The 18,748-nt window shown below is 38.2% G+C and overlaps 1 protein-coding gene across 1 annotated transcript in view; it reads right to left on the bottom strand.

Annotated features, from left to right (window-relative positions):
- Window positions 1–5,263: 5,263 nt before the first annotated feature.
- Window positions 5,264–18,748, bottom strand: part of ZBTB11 (zinc finger and BTB domain containing 11) — a 35,754-nt gene continuing 22,269 nt past the window's right edge. Inside the window, exons 4-11 of the mRNA XM_065876532.1 lie at window positions 15,695–16,536; window positions 15,314–15,493; window positions 11,917–12,162; window positions 10,222–10,366; window positions 9,411–9,528; window positions 6,683–6,841; window positions 6,398–6,573; window positions 5,264–5,816 (exon numbers count right to left, since the gene is read on the bottom strand). Of these exons, the coding sequence (XP_065732604.1) occupies window positions 5,299–5,816; window positions 6,398–6,573; window positions 6,683–6,841; window positions 9,411–9,528; window positions 10,222–10,366; window positions 11,917–12,162; window positions 15,314–15,493; window positions 15,695–16,536 (2,384 nt within the window). The 3' untranslated portion in view covers window positions 5,264–5,298. The remainder of the gene's footprint in view (window positions 5,817–6,397; window positions 6,574–6,682; window positions 6,842–9,410; window positions 9,529–10,221; window positions 10,367–11,916; window positions 12,163–15,313; window positions 15,494–15,694; window positions 16,537–18,748) is intronic.

The raw sequence follows: 18,748 nt of genomic DNA, 5'->3' as shown, positions 1-18,748 counted from the left end.
GGTACTTTTCCTGACCCAGCCCTGAAATTAGCCATTTCCCCAAGAAGCCCTACTTTGTTCTATTGGGGAATGGCTTTTAGAAACCAATACTTAGTACTAGGTGTGATCATTTCTGGTGGGTATCACTGCTCCCAGGCCATCTCAATAAACAACTAGAGAATACATGCGTGTATACACAAACACATATATACATATACACACATTTACATAGCATTTGTGTCTGAAAACTACCAGTTTAACCAATACTTCACATTTCATCATCTCCTTTTCTACCTTTGCTACGCCCTTCTCCGACAGCAAAAATGCTGGCTTTCAGTATCTTTAGTGTTTACGTATTTCATCCTCTCTATATAACCAATCTCCCATTGCCTAGGTTGCCTTAACCTCCCACATGGACATCACCCCCTCTAACCCCCCTTGATCTCTGACACTCCGATTCAGACCAATCCTCTACGTGGATGGAATGTTTCAGCACCAATTCTCTGACAGCCGGGTGTCCTACAGTTCAATTCTGACATTACTACCCAGAGTTAGCACATACCCCATGAGTTAAGGCCTCAATTCCACAAGACTGCACCCACTTCAGACGTTAACAGCAGGTCTTGGATATCCCCAAACCACCCGCAACTCTGCCTGCCCAACTATAAATTTAGGGGTTTCTATGGAGCCCCCCCTTCGATAATTCACTAGAACAACTCACAGAGCTCACTTAAAGCGCTATAGTTACAATTACAATTTTATTATAAAGGATACAACTCAGGGATAGCCAAGTGGAAGAGACCCATAGGGCAACGTCTGGGAGGGAGGGGTGCTGGAGCTTCTGTTCCTGTGGAGTTGGAGTGTGCCACCCACCCAGTACATCAATATGCTCGCCAACCAGGAAGCTCTCTGAGCCTCTTCAAGTTTTTGTTGAAGTTGCATTATATACAGTGCATAATTGGGTAAATTAATGAATTAATGGCCATAGTGAGTGAACTCAGTCTTCAGCTTCTCTCCCCTCCCTTGGAGGTCAGGGGGTGGGGCAGAAAGTTTCAACCCTTTAATCACATGGTTGTTTTTTTTCTGGCAATAAGCCCCCATCGTGAAGCCATCTAGCCCACCATGTGAATCTCAGATTTTCACTGAGACTGGAAAAAGACAAAGATGGCAAACACAACAGTTATTTAATATTGTACTAGAAGTCCTTGCAGAGCGCTAAGTAATAAGACCAACAGTACTTGGCAAGCATGTGAAGCAACCAGCACTGCTGGGTGTAAAATGGCACAGCTTCTTCGGAAAATATTTTGATATTATCTGCTTAAGTTGAACATCCACAAATCCAAATGACTCAAATTCCACTCTTAGTTATGGACGCAACAGAAATGCATGTTCATATATATACCAAGAGGATAAAAATGGGCCTTGCAGCATTCTTCATAACCCCAAACTGAAAATAACCCAAACATCTAACAGTGGTAGAAAGGTAAAGTTGTGGTATATTCACAGAAAGTAATGTTTTTTGTAGAGCACACAGAACACAGTAAGAATTCAAATGAGCACAATAAATCCAATCAACAAGATAAGGAAAGAATGGAAAAGAGAGGCAGGAATAAGCACCTATGAAGAACTAAGTGGAAATGCTAGTATAAGAAATATAAATTTTAAAATGAATTCAATAGATAACTCAATTAAAAAAACAGTTAAAGATGAAGTTGAGCAACTCCCAGAAGGTTATCAGGAATGGAAAAAAAGGAGAGAATGAGACAGGTATTGAGGGTAGAAACAAAACCTTCTCTTAGAAATAAAGAAGTAACCAGAGGAGGAAAATATTTAAAGAAACGACACTATTTATCTTCCAGGATTTGGAAAATACTAAAATACCTATACATCTCTGCTAAAGCAAACTCCTTTGAAATCATAGTGGGACTTCCCTGGTGGTCCAGTGGTTAAGACTCCACGCTCCCAGTGCAGGGGGCCTGGGTTCAATCCCTGGTCAGGGAACTAGATCCTGCATGCATGCTGCAACTAAGAGCCCGCAGGCTGCAACCAAGACCTGGCGCAGCCAAATAAATAAAAACTAAAAAAAAAAAGAAAATCGTAGTACTAAGACTTTAAGAAATGGAATGTCCTAGGGTCCCCAAATCAGAGGAAACTGAGTTGAAACTGTAGTAGCCTTGTGATAGATGGGACTGCCAGTTTCAAAGGCGCTGGCTTTTGAAAGCCCAAAGGTGACAAGAGATCAGGATTTAGGTCCACAGAGATCGGAACTAAGAATTCCACACAAAGCTGGGTTGGAACCACTGAAGAGCTACACCTTCAGTGAAAGAACAAGCCAGAAAAAAACTCCATTCACCAACCCAGGCAAAGATATTTGTCTGTCCCAGACTGGGCACGAGGTGGGCAAACAGCCTCCCTTTAAGATTTAGAACAATGACCTTGTTCTCACACTGGTCTAAAGTTCAAATTTACACTTGCTGGTCTAGGAAACCAGAGTTTGAGAAATTAATATGAAAATAGTGCCTAGCCATTGATACTCTTGGAACAATCTAACAAAAGCAAACATGAAACTGATCTGGGAGGACCCTTTTTCAACGTAGGCAGGTGGCACAGGATTCCAAAGATAAGGCCCTACTGGAGATGCGCTTATACTCTAACATTTATAAAACTCTGGAGAAATCCAATAAACAGCAGTACTCAACTTCAAAACTTCAGATAATAGACTATAAGACTGGTATATTTAAAATAATTAAACAAGTTATCTTTGCATCTTTGCTCTAAGCCTTTACAAACTATAACTATAAATTTATAAGATCAGGGGAGACAAAGACTCTTTTTGTTTATTTTCCAAACAGATGTAAAACCCCTGTTTAGGAACCTCCATGAAGATTATAGGTTTAAATTTCCTGATTCAATTATGAGTGGGAAGCATCATGCAGTTTATATCAAAGCTATTTTTTTAAAAAAAGACAAGACACTGAAGGTCTGGATTAACTCTAAATTTACCAGTTTAGGTAACCTTGTGAAATTATGTAAACAGCCAATGGCTTTTAATAAAACAGCAGTAACAAGCAGATTTAATCAGGAAGTCATCTGACAACAACAAATCAATGTGTGCTTCTAAAAATGAATTATTATAAACTAAATAGAGAATTTTCCCCATGGAAATATAAAACTGAATTTTTGGAACCTTAACACTTATTTCTACACGTAATTTATGTAATTCTCTAAACACATTTAAATTATCCAAAGATGGCGGTTAATTGTACTACTTTTAATTTTGTGGTAAGATTAAGTGTAATAAGTCTTAATAGTATTATGTATTCTGTCAATGGTTATTTTTTAATGTGTTCAATTCTCCTCCCTTTTAAAAACGGATTAACTCGGACTTCCCTGGTGGCGCAGTGGTTGAGAGTCCGCCTGCCGATGCAGGGGACACGGGTTCGTGCCCCGGTCCGGGAAGATCCCACATGCCACAGAGCAGCTGGGCCCGTGAGCCATGGCCGCTGAGCCTGCGCGTCCGGAGCCTGTGCTCCACAACGGGAGAGGCCACAACAGTGAGAGGCCCACTTACCGCAAAACAAGCAAACAAACAAACGGATTAACTCAATAACATATCAAATAACAGCAACTGATTTATGAGCTGAAAATAGTGACAAGCTCAACTCCAAAGCTTATGCCTTAAACAAGATTCAACATCTTTTATTTACATATTTATGACATACATTAATGGGTCTTATACAATTAACTAGATCTAATAACAATGGTGACAAAGGAACATAAAGACACAATTCCAAATTTTTGTCAGGTTGAAATACATTTTCACTAACTGAAAGATAATGGTAAACAAGCAGCCATTATAAAGTTACAGACTGTATGTTAATCCACTTAAAATTGAAAGTCAGCCACACAGCTATCAAAACAATGGGAAATTTGCAAAAGCAAATATTACATATACAGGTACAATGCATGCATGGCATCATATTTATTCTTCATCTTTTAAGCCACTTTTAAAGTAAACTGGAGTACGCATCTTAATAATATATGTACATCAAGGCACATTCTTTTCTTGTGCTTTAGGAATGACTTACATGTGATCTGCTTGTATCTTAATTTTACAACTTATATTAGCTTCTAATACTTAGAAGTTTAATTTTAACAATTACAGCTTGAGTGGTAGTTTCCCAGGAGAGAAATGTGGCATCTCCCCGTGGCTATTTTGAAAAACGAGAAAACTGGATAGCTTAAAGAGGTGGGAATTTAAAAATCAAACACACAAGTTAATTTAACTTTCAGGCAACTTTTAAAAAGAATTTAATTTTAACAATTTGGTGGGCCATAATCAATTTCTTTAAGTAGTATACTGTAATGAGGGCTGAAGAATTTTCAATATTCTGAAATTACTTAACAATTACATGGTATCCACAGGACCGCTGTAGATGTCTATATCGCTATCCTACTTCTAAACTGCAGTTCAACAAAATTGAACAATTAAACATGATACAAAAGCTGCAAACATACCAAACCTAGTTTTAACTTTTTTCCCATTTATCATCTTATGTAATCAAGGAGAAATTTCCCATCAACAGTTTAATAACAATGTTCTTTGCTCATGGTCAATTTACTTGCCTTGAAGGATAGTAGAGTAAGGCTTTAATAGGCATTTCATGCATTTTAATGGCATTTAAAAAAATCAGCTATTCATTTAGGGGTTCCCCATATAGATTAAGTACACTGTGCAAACTTGATTACAACATGTAACTCATTAAGTGCTTTAAAATAAAGAATCCCTGACTTTATAAGGGGTTAAAATAAATAGTAAGTCAAGAATCACAGATCTGAAGCATTTTAAAAAATGTAATATACTTAAGCATCGCACTAAAACATTTTATATTAGAATTTTTAAACCATAAACAAGGCAAATGAAATCACAGAACCTCTATATTTTGAGAATAAAAGAGAAGAAAAGCCAACTAGTACAGCCTTTTAAACTCAAAGTATATAATAATGTCAAAATGCAAATGAAACTGTACGGTTTTTAATTTATTTAGTACAGTTCTTTATAAACATTAATTCATAAAAAGTATACCATGATAATCCACTGCCATCAAACAGATTTGTTTTCAATTTCTTTACAGTAAATGGACTTTTCTACAGAACCCATTAGCCAGACAAACCGTTTAGAAATGTTAAAACACCACCAAAACAGCCCAGAGCCTTGACGTACAAACTCTAGGCAGACAGCCACATAGTACTGTAAACAAATGTTCTGTGAGTTCAGTTTATGTGAGATGTCCCTTCTGTTCATCTCCATTACTACATTCACTCTGTTTCTGAAATATGGGCCACCTCTACTTCAACAGTTTGAATAGCTTCTGCAACTTCAGACAGCTTCTGTCCTTGCTGTTGTGCTAACACATAGTTAACCACTTGCATAATACTTTGGTCAGAAAGTGTAGATACTGACGGACATTCTTCAGTAGCTGCAACAGCTTCGAGAGCTTCCATAGTTTCTCCTGTCACTACCACAGTTTCAAGTTCTTGAGGACCGCTGTTTTCTTGTTCCTGCATATCTGCTGTTAAGATGCTAACAGCATGCTCCACTTGAGTTCCTTGGTTATGAAACTGAAGGGTATCTTTTTCCAGCATAATTTTGCAAGGCACATAATCTCTGTGGAATTTAGTCATATGTTTACGGAGTGTTCGAGCATCTATGTAGGCTTCACTACATACCGGACAGACATAGGGCCGTTCACCTGTATGTGTTCTGACGTGGCGTTTTAGAGATCGGGCATCAGCCCAAGCTACTCCACACGTTAAGCACTCAAATGGCTTAACTCCTGTTAAAAAAAAAAGAAGAGAGGTGTATGTGTGGTGAGGTCCAAGTACCAAAATATATTACAGCTGCCTGATAAATAATGCTTTTTCTTTTAAGTACAGTAGCCCATAAATGTTTCTATCTTGACTATGGCGGTCTTTTATTTAGAACCAAATGGTTTCTCTTAGGATAAAGCAGATTCTGGATATAATCTCTCTGAAGATGTTCCTATTGATAGAAGTTGCTGAGAGACAATCCTGAGGTTCTGTGAATAGCCTCTTTTAGCCTTCACAGCAATCCTATAATCCTAGGATAAAAAACCAGAAACTTCAAGTAGTCCGTTCCAGCATAAAAATATTGATATACAGTATTAAGCTCACTAAAACAGGAATCTATCTATCTCCACAACAATTAGGTAGTCAGGTTCAGGATCACCTCTATCACTTGACTAAATCTTCCACAACATGGGATTAATCTCTTATTAAGGAAAGCGAGATAATAGGCAAGAGGAATGGTAAAAGGAGAATCACTACTGGATTGGCTTTTATTCTACTGAAAGTTTATATATATATATATATATAAAACTATATGAAGTATAGTTACCTCCATGGTTGTTCATGTGTCTCCTATACTCTCTCAGCTGAGTGAATTTTCTTCCACATTGTTCACACACCCGTTCCAGGTTTTGCTTTGCTCTTCCTTTTTTTCCATGGGTAGCTTTCTTTACATGCCTTCTGAACAATGCCTTTTCATAAAATTCTTTGCCACATATATTACACCTAAAATAAAGGAAAACCCCAAATTATTTTTTCCAAAGCACCAGAATCCATAATAATTAATCCAAGTACATTTATATCTCAAGTTTAGATCCTCCTCAGATTTACCCACCTGTAAGGCTCAGTGACAGAGTGAGACTTCACATGGGAATACCAATCTTTCTTCCAACTATAGCACTTATCACAAAATTGGCACTGGAATGGCTTCACACCAAGATGTTTGTTCATGTGCTGGCGAAGATCTCTAGCTTCAAAGAAACTTTTCTCACATCTGCAATAACAAAGTTCATTCACCCAACTGGATCATCTTATTCTTTTAAAAGAAGTTTCCAAGAACTCAGTATATTCTCGGGTTTCTAAAACTCCACAAGATGATCCCAATTTAAAACAAAAACAATTCTTGCTATTCCAATCTTGCATCAAGGCTACAGGATCTTAAGTTCTTTTAGCTGCAGAGTACTAGGAACATTTTAGAAAGAATCCTGCACAGCTCCCAAGGGTTATCATAGGTGTTATTATTTTCTGTCTCCTCCTCAACCCCATCTGGTCTCCACTTTTTACATCCCTTTTCACCCTCTCCCAGTCTCTGTCCATCTACTGGAAGTAGGCTGAACTCTCGACCATAAGGATGGAGCAACTGACCTAGGCCTAGGTCAATCAGAGCACAGCATTCCCTTAGCTATAGTGATCGATTCACAGAAAACCAAATGCCTTAACCAGATCCAATGGTAGCGAACCTCAGGGCTTTTATAGGAACTACGAGAAAAGCAGCTTGACAATCTGGGAGTTGAGAGGATGTAAGGCTGAAATCATTGCCACTGCCTTGTCCATACGGAGTTTCAGAGGCATCAAGTGCTAATGAATCTGAAACCAGTTTACATTAAACCATTCAGACTCCTAGATTCGACTTTCATTCAAGTCAGTTTATTTTATTTTTAAATTTTTAAAAATAAATTTATTTGTTTTTATTATTGCCTGTGTGGGTCTTTGCTGCTGTGCGCGGGCTTTCTCTTTGTTGAGGTGGGACTACTACTTTTTTGTGGTGCACAGGCTTCTCATTGTGGTGGCTTTTTTTGTTGTGGAGCATGGGCTCTAGGCACACGGGCTTCAGTAGTTGTGGCACGTGGGCTGAGTAGTTGTGGCACACAGGCTTAGTTGCTCCGCGGCATGTGGGATCTTCCCGGACCAGGGCTCAAACCCATGTCCCCCGCATTGGCAGGTGGGTTCTCAACCACTAAGCCAGGGAAGCCCTCAAGTCAGTTTAAACTGGGTTTTCTTATACTTGCAACTAAAAATGTATGAATAATAAACTATCTTTGTTTTAAAATAAGACTGATTATAGAGTGACATCAGCATATAGGGCAGAGTAGGTAACTCCAAAAGCCCATTCCTACATGAAAGCAGTAAACAAATGGGCGAAAACTGTCAGAATCAATTTTATTGGACCTCTGGAAACTAATTAAAAGTTTACAGTGACCAGGTAAATATTTAATCAAGAAAGCAGTTGCTGAATCTTGGTAAGAGAGCTCTGTGGCATTTCAACTCACCCTGGCCCCATCTCCGGGCTCCTCAGCTCGGCAGACAGACTGCACTCCTGCTACGGGTCCCTAGTACCAGAGGAACTCATTCTCACAGAGCTGTAGTTGTTCTGAGCTATCTGATGACTCCTTGAGGTTACCCCTCCAAGGGTCTGCTTGTATTTACCCTAACTCTTCCAGGGCTGAGGACTCGGGGAGGGGTGGGGAGTAGAGAGGAGCAGATGGCTGGAAACACTTAGAGGCAAATGTATTAGCCACAGCTGCTGGGGCAAGGAACAGCAGTTCGGTGCAAACAATATCCAAACCAAAAGCCTGTGAGGAAAAGGCTGGAGACCGAGATGTTTTGGGGAATGAGAGCTTTGAAAAACTCTCGCATATTCCCAGGAATCTAGAAGTCCAAATATCTGCCCAGTGCTGGGCACATGCTCAGAAAAGACCTGAAAAGGCTCTATACTCTCACCAATGGCTGACTCTGCACAAACAGAAAGAGAAGACCGAGGCAGAACTGTAAACTGCCTGGCCTGAGTATTGAAGGCATTCTGGAATTAGTGGTGATGCTCACACAACACCGTGAATGTACTGAGAGCCACTAAACCGAACACTTTAAAATGATGAATGTTATGTTCTATGACGTTTTACTTCAATTATAAAAAAGATTTCAGCAGGCTTTGGAAAATGAAAAGAGGGAAAAAGGAACCTGAAGGGAGAAATGAGCAGAGGGCCCAGTACTTCCGAGGAACTGCCTAGGAAGAATCTCTGGCTGGCACCAAGGGACCCTTCTTTCCTACAGTCCCTACTGTAGGAAAGAACTGGTTGCACATTTGAACAACTTCTTTAAATCATTTAAAATGAGTGATTTGTATGGTATGAAATTTGTGTCTAAATAAAACTGTTACATAAATAAATAGGAACATCTAGAAAAAACAAACTGATAAAATCAAGAGTAAACAAATAACGGTTTAATATTATCTTCAAGTATTCTCCTTTTTCAGTTTTACTGAGGTGTAACTGACAAATAAAATTGTAAGATATTTAAAGTGTATAATGTGATGACTCAGTACAGGTATACACTGTGAAAGGAATCCTCCCACTTGTTAACACACCCATCACCTCAGATATATATACGTGTGTGTATAATTACATATGAATATTCAAGTTCCTACTCTCTTAGCAAAATTCAATCATATTATACAGTGTTATCAACTACAGTCACCTCAAATATTTTCTTTTGAAACAACTTTCAAATAAACTGAGTAAGAACACAAGGAAATTAATTGAATGGTTCACATATTAAATACTTACTGAGTACAATGATAGCCTCGAACTTCAGGCTTTGGTTGGTGTTTCTTTAGGTGCTTGCTGAGCCCAGAGCCCCTGTGAAAAGACTTTCCACAAACTGAGCAAAGGTACTTGGACTCTCCTATAAAAAATAAAAACCATGTCACAAATCCAGCAATCAGGTGCTCTTCCAACAGAATGCTTTACGTTGTATTTCAGAAGTTATTTTATCAAGTGGGCACGGAAGCTGTAACATTTGGCAACCACCTTCTAAGAATAACAAACTATGTCAAAATCCCTATTTTCTCTCAACCAGAGTACTAGAGAGGCTACTACTACTACCCACAGAATGTGATAGGCTTGCATGATCATCTGGATTATAACAGTGTAGAGTTGTATACAAGTTCTAGAGCAGATTATCTACCCTTCATCAGCCATTTTCCACACAACTGCTTTAAACACCTGAAAATAAGTATACGTGGACTAAAAGTTCTAATAAAATTATAAGCCACATACCATGCTGACAGTTACATCTGTCTACTGCTTAACTTTTTAAAAGCAAGACCATTTCTTTAGGTGCCTGGATTTAATACTCAGTACACATTTTTCTGCACTGACTGAAACAAAATTTTTACACAAATAAGATAGCTCTAAAACTAGATTATAAGAACAACTTTTAAACTTTACTCTAAAAAGAAAACACAAAAAAACAAAAAAAACCTTTACTCTCATTAATAAAAAACTGCACACATACAGTCATCTTACAGCATAATCAATATACTAGTAAATTAATAGTATATAACATGTAACTATGTCAATGTAAGTTTCTCATTACCTGTGTGAATACTCATATGTTCCTGAAGACTCCGTTTGGTAACAAATGACTTAACGCACAGTTCACACTGGAACTGCTTTTGTGATTGATGGAGACTCTGGTGTAATTTTAGACCGTGCTTGTAGATGAAAGTCTTTCCACAGACCTAAGAGAGCACAGGTGTTTAAACCAGTAAAACAGAAAAAGAGATAAGGGCTGTTTCTGAAGAATGAGGACACAGAATCTACTATGCTATTTTAAATTAAAAACTTAAATTATAAACAAAATGACAAAGTTAAAGTTGATACAAGGGCCAAGGATTTTAGCTGGTTGATCATCTTCTGATTCAGTAGTTAACCAATATTGCTATTTTTCTTACACCCATGAGATCACTAGAAGAACTCAAAACAGTACCCAAAAAAACCTCATACTGTCCTTTGTGAGACTGGTAAACAATATATCTTATATTAAAAGAGACATGGGAGCTTAATCAAGAACAATATACTCAACTCCTGCTATACCAACTAGAACAGTGCTTCTTAAACTCTCTATGATGAAGAACCAGTTTTTTTCTTTCCCCAATCTATCAGGGAGAGATTTTTGTTAAACACAATGAAAATGTCACAGTATCAAATTGCCATGACAGTTTCTACATGCCTACTCTCCATCTTTGCACTTATCTTTTATGGACCACACATTTTGAGTAGTGCTACACCAGAAGACCAGAGGCCCAATTAACACTTAGTTTTTAAATATATGAATAAAATGATGCTTAGGACTTGGCTTCAAAATAACTGAAGGGAGAGGGAAGTAAGGGAGTGAGAGACAGTACATATAAAATACAACTGACCATAGATAACCAACAAGGACCTACTGTATAGCACAGGGAACTACACTCGATATCCTGTAACCACCTATAATGGAAAAGAATCTAAAAAAGAATGAATGGATGAATGAATAAATAAATAACTGAATCACTTTGCTGAACACCTGAAACTAACACAACATTGTAAATCAACTATATTTCTATAAAAATTTTTTTAAAATCCCACAATTGACCATGTGTTGATAACTATTAAAGCTGGGTGAAGAGTACATGAGGGTTTATTCTACTCTCTTACGTTCTTTTTTCTTATAATACGAAGCTTAAGAAACGAAACAGAGAGAGAAAGACATTAAAAAATTCACTGGTTCCAAAACTGTTTATTAATAAAAATAGTGGGTCATCCTTATATGCAAGGCTATAGGTGCTACTAGAAATTTTTCACCGTTGCAAATAGCCCAAAGCTGGCTTATCACAGGATTCTTTACCCAGGAATCACATTTTGGCATTTAGTCTTCAGCTCTAGAGAAGGACACATAGCTTAGGCAGAATTTCTACTAAGATGTGTTTAACTCACAGGTTCCTTCCCAAGCCAGGTTGGTCCTACTGAACGTTAAGGGATGACTGAGATGATGAATTGGTTATTCTCACCCAGTATCGCTCTGAATCCTAGCAAGTTTCCCGAACATCCTAAATAGATTAATTTCAAGTTACAACTTCAGCCAAATTAAAGAACAGAACTGGGAATCACCCTTGACCTAGGCAACAAACTGAAAAAGTTATGGACTTCCCGTGACATTTTACAAAAGTGATGTGACACCAGAATCAACCAGTCTTATCACCGGTTATGTTCCAATCTTCTTTAAATAACAAAATAAATATAATGGCTTTACCTGGCATGCATGTGGTTTTACCCCTGTGTGCTTTAACATATGTATTCGAAGAGAATATAATTTAGGTAATGTCCTTCCACATATCGAACATATAAATTCGCGTTTGGTTCTGCCCTTCTCAGATGATGATCCTGATGCCTCATTAGGTGCAGAACTGGAAGAGGATGAAGTAGGTGCATCTTTCCTGGTATGTCGAATAAGGTGTGCTCTCAAGGAGGCACTGTACTGAAACTGTTTCTTACACAACTAAAAGAAAAAGTAAACGAAATTCTGCCTGAATGTATTTCCATCACAGATGTTAAGTGAAACTTAACTTGTACTTCAACATTCCATATCTTTGTTACAATTATATCACTCAATAAACATATATACTATGTAAAAGACAATATGCTAGGTACCACACTATAGGAATGAAAGGGACAGACCCAGCCTCTATTCTGCAAAGATTTATAATCTAACCACAAAAACAGGATTTATATGTAAATAGGTGAAAGATCAATACTTAGGAAGAGGGAATAATCAGAGTATAAGGAAAGGCGTCATCACCGAGGCTGGGTCTTGAAGGAATGGTAAGACACAGACAAAGACAAGAATACTATTATTATATGAGTACTAACAGTTGTTAGATAGAGCAAAAATAGGGGCTGGAAAAAGTAGGAAGATAAAACTGTGATAGTCTTTGGGTTTTACCCTGTACTTGTTGAGTATTCCTGAAAGCTTCTGTTCTTTATTTTAAAATCAGAGTTATTTATAGTCATGATCTACAAAACTTTTTTTTAATAAGTAAAACTGGCCTCTTGGTTCACTACTCTACTTTTTTGACTCTTTCTTAATGATTATCTCTGTAATTCTGAGTAATATGAATAATAGGAAGTGACTCTCTCCTTTACCTCTCCACTCTCTACATGTACATGATCCTTCCCATTACCATACACTTTCTCAATACAGCTTTATGATTACTTTGATGAGATCAATTTCAGTGCTTACATTATCTGGTTGACATACATGTTATTACAGCTGGACCATACAGACAGTATGAGTCTCTTTCCTTTCGTTTCCTTTTCTGTTTTATTTATCTTTGTATTTACTGCTAATTCATCATCAAACCTTCCTCTCAACTGTCTATTGGGAGGAGGTTTAAAACATCACCTTGTGGGAGATCGCTGTCAAAGCACTACGTTGGTGTTCCAGACTGGGGCGGTTGTTTCCCACGCTTGGACTCTACAGATTGGACCCCATGTTTCCCGTTTCCCATGTCTTGCTCATTTTAGAGGAATACCTCTGCCGACAGCTTCCTGAGAAAGGGAGTTTGGGAGGTAAAACTTTGCAGACCTTGCATGTCTGAAACTGTTCTTATTCTACCATCATAAATATAGTTTGAATACTGATTCCAAGTTAGAAATCATTTCCTTTTATAATATTAAAGATATTGTTGTGCCTTTGTCTTCTAACTTCCACTGTTGCTGCTGAAAGGCCTGAAGCTATTCTGACCCTTATCCTTTCTCTCTTGTAATTTATAAGATTTTCTTTGTACCTTGATTCTGAAATTTCATAATATATCTTGGTATAGATTTATTTTCACCCATGATTCTGGACATTCAACGCACCCTTTTAACAAGGAAACTTTTATTTTCAAGTTCTCAAATTTTTTTTCATTGCATTAATGATTTCTTTCTCTCCATGCTGTTTGGAATTATCTGGATATTAGAAGACAACCTAGACCAATCCTCTAAAATTTCTTTCACTCCCATTTTTACCTTGTCTTTTGCTTTATTTTCTGGGTGATTTAGTCAATTGTATTTCCTAACTTTTCTATTTTTATATGTGTTACTATGTATTTTATTCCTAAGAAAAACTCTTCTGTTCTCTTGATGTGTCCTTTTAAAAACACAGTACATGGTTATTGTTTTACTGATGTAATTGTTTTATTTATCCCTAATATAAATCATAGTCTGTGGTTTGGGTTGTGTGTGGGGGGTGTTTGAGTTTTCTTTTAACTGCATAGTATTGGATTCCTCAAAGTTGTTTTTTTGCTTGAAATATTTGTGAGTCTGTATACCAGATGTCTAGTCACATTTAAAAATAAGACATTTAAAGACCGACTGGAACTTGTGTGTAAGCAGAGAGGTAAACTGTTAACCGCAGGCTTTAATGAGCAGTACCTTTAGATCTTTTGTTATCAGACTTCGGATTTCTCACCTTTAAGAAATCCTTCTATTTTAAGATTAAGGGTTTGGTTGTTAATATTCTGGAACTTGAGTAGGGAAAGAGAGCTTGAAAGGATTCAATATTCAGTATATATGCTTTTATGTTCCCTTGTTTGATACATAATACATTCATCCTCATTATTCACAGTGTTCCCTAGAGCAGTGGTGGGTTTTATCTTTTTCAGAGAGTAGAAGATGGATCTTTGGTGAAGGCATGGTGGTAGTGATTTACTTACTTCTTAGAAAGACTTTCTAGGGACTTCCCTGGTGGCAAAGTGGTTAAGAGTCCGCCTGCCAATGCAGGGGACTCGGGTTCGAGCCCTGGTCCCGGAAGATCCCACATGCTGTGGAGCAACTAAGTCTGTGTGCCACAACTACTAAGCCTGTGCTCTAGAGCCTGCATGCCACAACTACTGAAGCCCGTGCGCCACAACTACTGAAGTCTGCGCACCTAGAGCCCATGCTCTGCAACAAGAGAAGCCACCGCAGTGAGAAGCCGGTGCACCACAATGAAGAGTAGCTCCCGCTAGCTGCAACCAGAGAAGGCCCATGTATAGCAATGTAGACCCAACGCAGCCAGAAAAAAAACCAAAACAGACTTTCTAACAACCAGACTCATCTCTACTTTCAAGGTAGCTAGTACCATTAATTTCTGAGCCTTTTGGTAGTTCTGCAATACAATTTGGATCAATTCTTAGCTTTCCACACTGAAAGCCTGGGAATGAGCCCTTTCAAATCTGCTGAATCAATGACTCCATCTAGGGACTTCCCTGGCAGTCCAGTAGCTAAGACCCTGTGCTTCCACTGCAGGGGGGTAGAGGTTCTATCCCTGGTTGGGGAACTAAGCTACCGCATGCCGCATGGGGCAGCCAACAAACAAACAAAAAACACTCCATCTATTTATCAGAATCCAGAATTTAGTTGCTAAGGTCTCCTGTTCTTTTTGCCTTTCTATGAGCTTTTTAAAAAGATCGTTTTACTGTTGTCTTACTAGGGTATCAAGAAGAAGCAGAGGTAAATATTTTTTGGCAAGAACATGACATGTACAAACCAGAAGATAACTCTTACAGCAATATAAGGGAGACAGAGAGAAGAGAGAACACAAATGGCAGGATAATAATGAAGCAGTAAATTGGATTCTATTTATAATGAAGTTATAGCCATCTATAATTAGCTTTCCAGATACTTACTGGACACTTGTAATCTCTAGCTCTTTCATGTTTCAGTATGTGCTTTATAAGAGCATATCGTCTCTGAAAAACCATTCCACATTCCCCACATTTATGGGATGCTTCTTCTTCGGTATTCTCTTTAGCATCCCTTTTTGGTTGTTTCATCTTTTTTCCTCTTTGAACTAATTTCTGAGCCACCTAATTAAAGAACAGAAAACACAATCTAAATAAATTAACTATCTCAAATTCACATTATCTTAATATTGGTATTTAAAACATTAAATTGCTTTCCTGCATCCACTCCCCTTCCCCCCAAGATAATTATCACCATAAGTTTAACTGCAGAATGTTTTCAACTTAAAGCTAAAACTACAAAGGTAAACTCTTTTTTCATCATACCTGTTGAACTGCTGACTTGGAAATGGCTTTCCGTTTCTGCAGCTTCTTCTCCATTCCTTTGTGTAGTCGGATATATCCCCCTTCGTTAACAGAACGCTGCCGAAGCCTGCTTCTGTAAGTATCATCATCATCGGGACTATGGTCTGTCTGTGCTGTCGGTTCAACTAGATTTTCCTGATCTTTTAAAGACTGGCCACGGTTCTGCCTATGCTCTGAGATATCTTCAGCACAGATATCCTCTGTTGCTGTATCATTTCCCATATTACTGTTTTCTGGAGAGCTACTGATTACATTCTCTTTTGAAAGCTTAGGATGAGTATTAGAGACTGTGCCATCTTCTCTGCTGTTTAAAGTTTCCAGTTCTGTGTGGCTGTTTTTTGTTACTAAATCAACAGACTCCATTTCAGGATGGGAATCAGTTACACAGCCTACAGGTGACAGAGCAGCTTCGGTCTGTGAAGAAACCTGGGGCTCAGGCTGTTGTCCTAGCTCTCCATTCTGCTCTGGCAATTCTCCGTTCACCAGCAGTACAATTTCACAATCCCCAAGTTCAGTGGATAAAGTTGTTGTGGTTCCCTCGTTGTTAGCCACAGGAGGTGCTGTATCTCCATTTTGTTCTGGTAAGTCCTGTGTAGATGTAACTGTTTGTACCTCACCCTTCTTATATACTGTTAGCTGCTTCTCTTCCATTAGTTTATGTACACTTTCACAGATTTCTAAAACTTCTGACATGAAAAGATGACGAGCCAAGATGGCTACATCAGCCATGCTACAGAAGTCAAAACTTAGCACAGAAGTATAGGCAAATTCCAGTAAAGGAAGGAAGCTTGCCTTACAAAAGCCTATGCGAAACAAGAAAGATGAAAGACAAAAAAGTCAAATCACCACTAAAACACCTTGTAGAAACAATTACTGTATAATTATGACAATATAAAATAGAATATAAAGGCAAATATGACCAGTTATTCTGCAATTAAATATCCTGGATTTGTTTTGAGTTCTGGTTGCTTATCAAGCCTTGACTAACTAACTTCTATGAGCCGAGTCTCTCAATACCTAAAATAGAAAATAATATCACACTTACTGCCTCAAAGAGTTGTTGTAAGGCAGTCATTTTCAAAATGTACTCCTTAGAACCCCGGGGGTTCCTCAAATTCCCCTCAAGAATCATCTGCTGGAGAATGGAGGGTAAAAAAAGAGAGGGAGGCAGGTGAGTAGGCAGGGTTCAACCAACCTGTCCCCTAAACTCACTGCAGTTAAGTATAGCTGTATATTTTAATAATAGAAGTCCATATAAAAATTTGACTGTAAACAGAGGGTTCTACTATTAAAAACTTTAAAACAAGGTCTACAGCAGAGGGTCAGCAAAATTTTTCTGTATAGAATTAGATAATAAAGATTGCAGGCCATAAAGTGTCTGTTGCAACTATTTAATTCTGCCATTGTAGCTGGAAAGAGAAGCCATATATTATAATATGTATACAAATGGGCATGGCTATGGTACAATACAACTTTATTCAGAAAAAGGGAGGGAAAGGAGGACTGGCGGCCTTTGGGTTATAGTTTGCTTATCTTTGTTCTAAGGAATAAGACAATTACTATACACATGAGGTATTAGGTTCTCATTTTATGTGAGAAAATAAGATCAGTTTATTTCTAAGTTTTCAGTACTTCACTTTCAAAACCCATTTTTAAAATTCACATGATTCAAATATCAGAAGATTACACAGTGAAAAGTCCATCTCCATAACCAGAATGATTAAGAATTTGTACAGATTTTTAGGGTCTTTATACAGTCAAACAAATACTCTTATGCCTCCTTCTTATAGTAGGTGTTATAGTACACATACTTTTCTGTGCCTTGCTTTTCTCATATAATAATTTATCTTAAGAGATCTTTTATTAAAATACAAGGAGCCAAAGCAACCTTTTAAAAACTCATGTTTGGGAACTCCCTGCTGGCTCAGTGGTTAGGACTCTGCGCTTCTGCTGCAGGGGCAACGGGTTCAATCCCTGGTGAGGGAACTAAGACCCCGCAAGACATGCAGCATGGCCAGAAAACCCCCAAAACCAAAAAACTCATGTTTGCTGTGTTTTTCAGTTTTGACTCAAGATACATAAAATGTGGTCCTTTTATATAGGCAAATAGTGGATAAACAAGTAACAAGCATACAGGGAAACCTTAAACTGTGAGATCTATTAGGATTCAGGTTGAAAGCTGGGGAGACTACACATCAACATGACCATCATAGCTAATTCAGCCATTCCTAGGAAAGCTGATAATCAAGCAGGCTAAAGTCATATTAATACTGCTACAAATTATGAAACCGGGTTAAATAAGGTTGAGGTAAGAAAGAATATTTCTTAAAAAAAAAAGCAACAGATATCAACAAAATAATGTATTTTGGTCTTTTACCTAGTACCTTTTTAATTTCTAAGTTGAAGTCATAAGAAAAATTTTCCATGAAAGAAATAACTCTGCTCCAAGTAACTTTAAATATCAAAAACCATTTTTTCCCAAAGATACAAGTCAAATGTTTACTGTAAAATGCTATAAAACACAAAAGAAAATAAGATAAAAAAACCACTCATAGGGGCTTCCCTGGTGGCGCAGTGGTTGAGAGTCCGCCTGCTGATGCAAGGGACACGGGTTCGTGCCCCAGTCCAGGAGGATCCCACGTGCCGCGGAGCGGCTGGGCCCGTGAGCCATGGCCGCTGAGCCTGTGCGTCCAGAGCCTGTGCTCCGCAACGGGAGGGGCCACACAGCAGTGAGAGGCCCGTGTACCGAAAAAAAAAAAAAAACACTCATAATCCTATTGCCACAAGATAATTTTGATATTTTGTTTTTACTCCTAGCCTTTTTATGTACACATACACACACTCTGGAAAACATTTTAATCAAAATAAAAGGGGCGGGACTTTCCTGGTGGCACAGTGGTTAAGAATCCGCCTGCCAATGCAGGGAACACAGGTTTGATCCCTGGTCCGGGAAGATCCCACACGCCGCGGAGCAACTAAGCCCATGCGCCACAACTACTGAGCCTACACCCGAGA

The sequence above is a fragment of the Phocoena phocoena genome, chromosome 4 (assembly GCF_963924675.1).
Source record: "Phocoena phocoena chromosome 4, mPhoPho1.1, whole genome shotgun sequence".
Classification (NCBI taxonomy): Eukaryota; Metazoa; Chordata; class Mammalia; order Artiodactyla; family Phocoenidae; genus Phocoena; species Phocoena phocoena.
The sequence above is the reverse complement of the archived record's forward strand: the minus strand, read 5'-3'. Positions and strand labels throughout refer to the sequence as shown.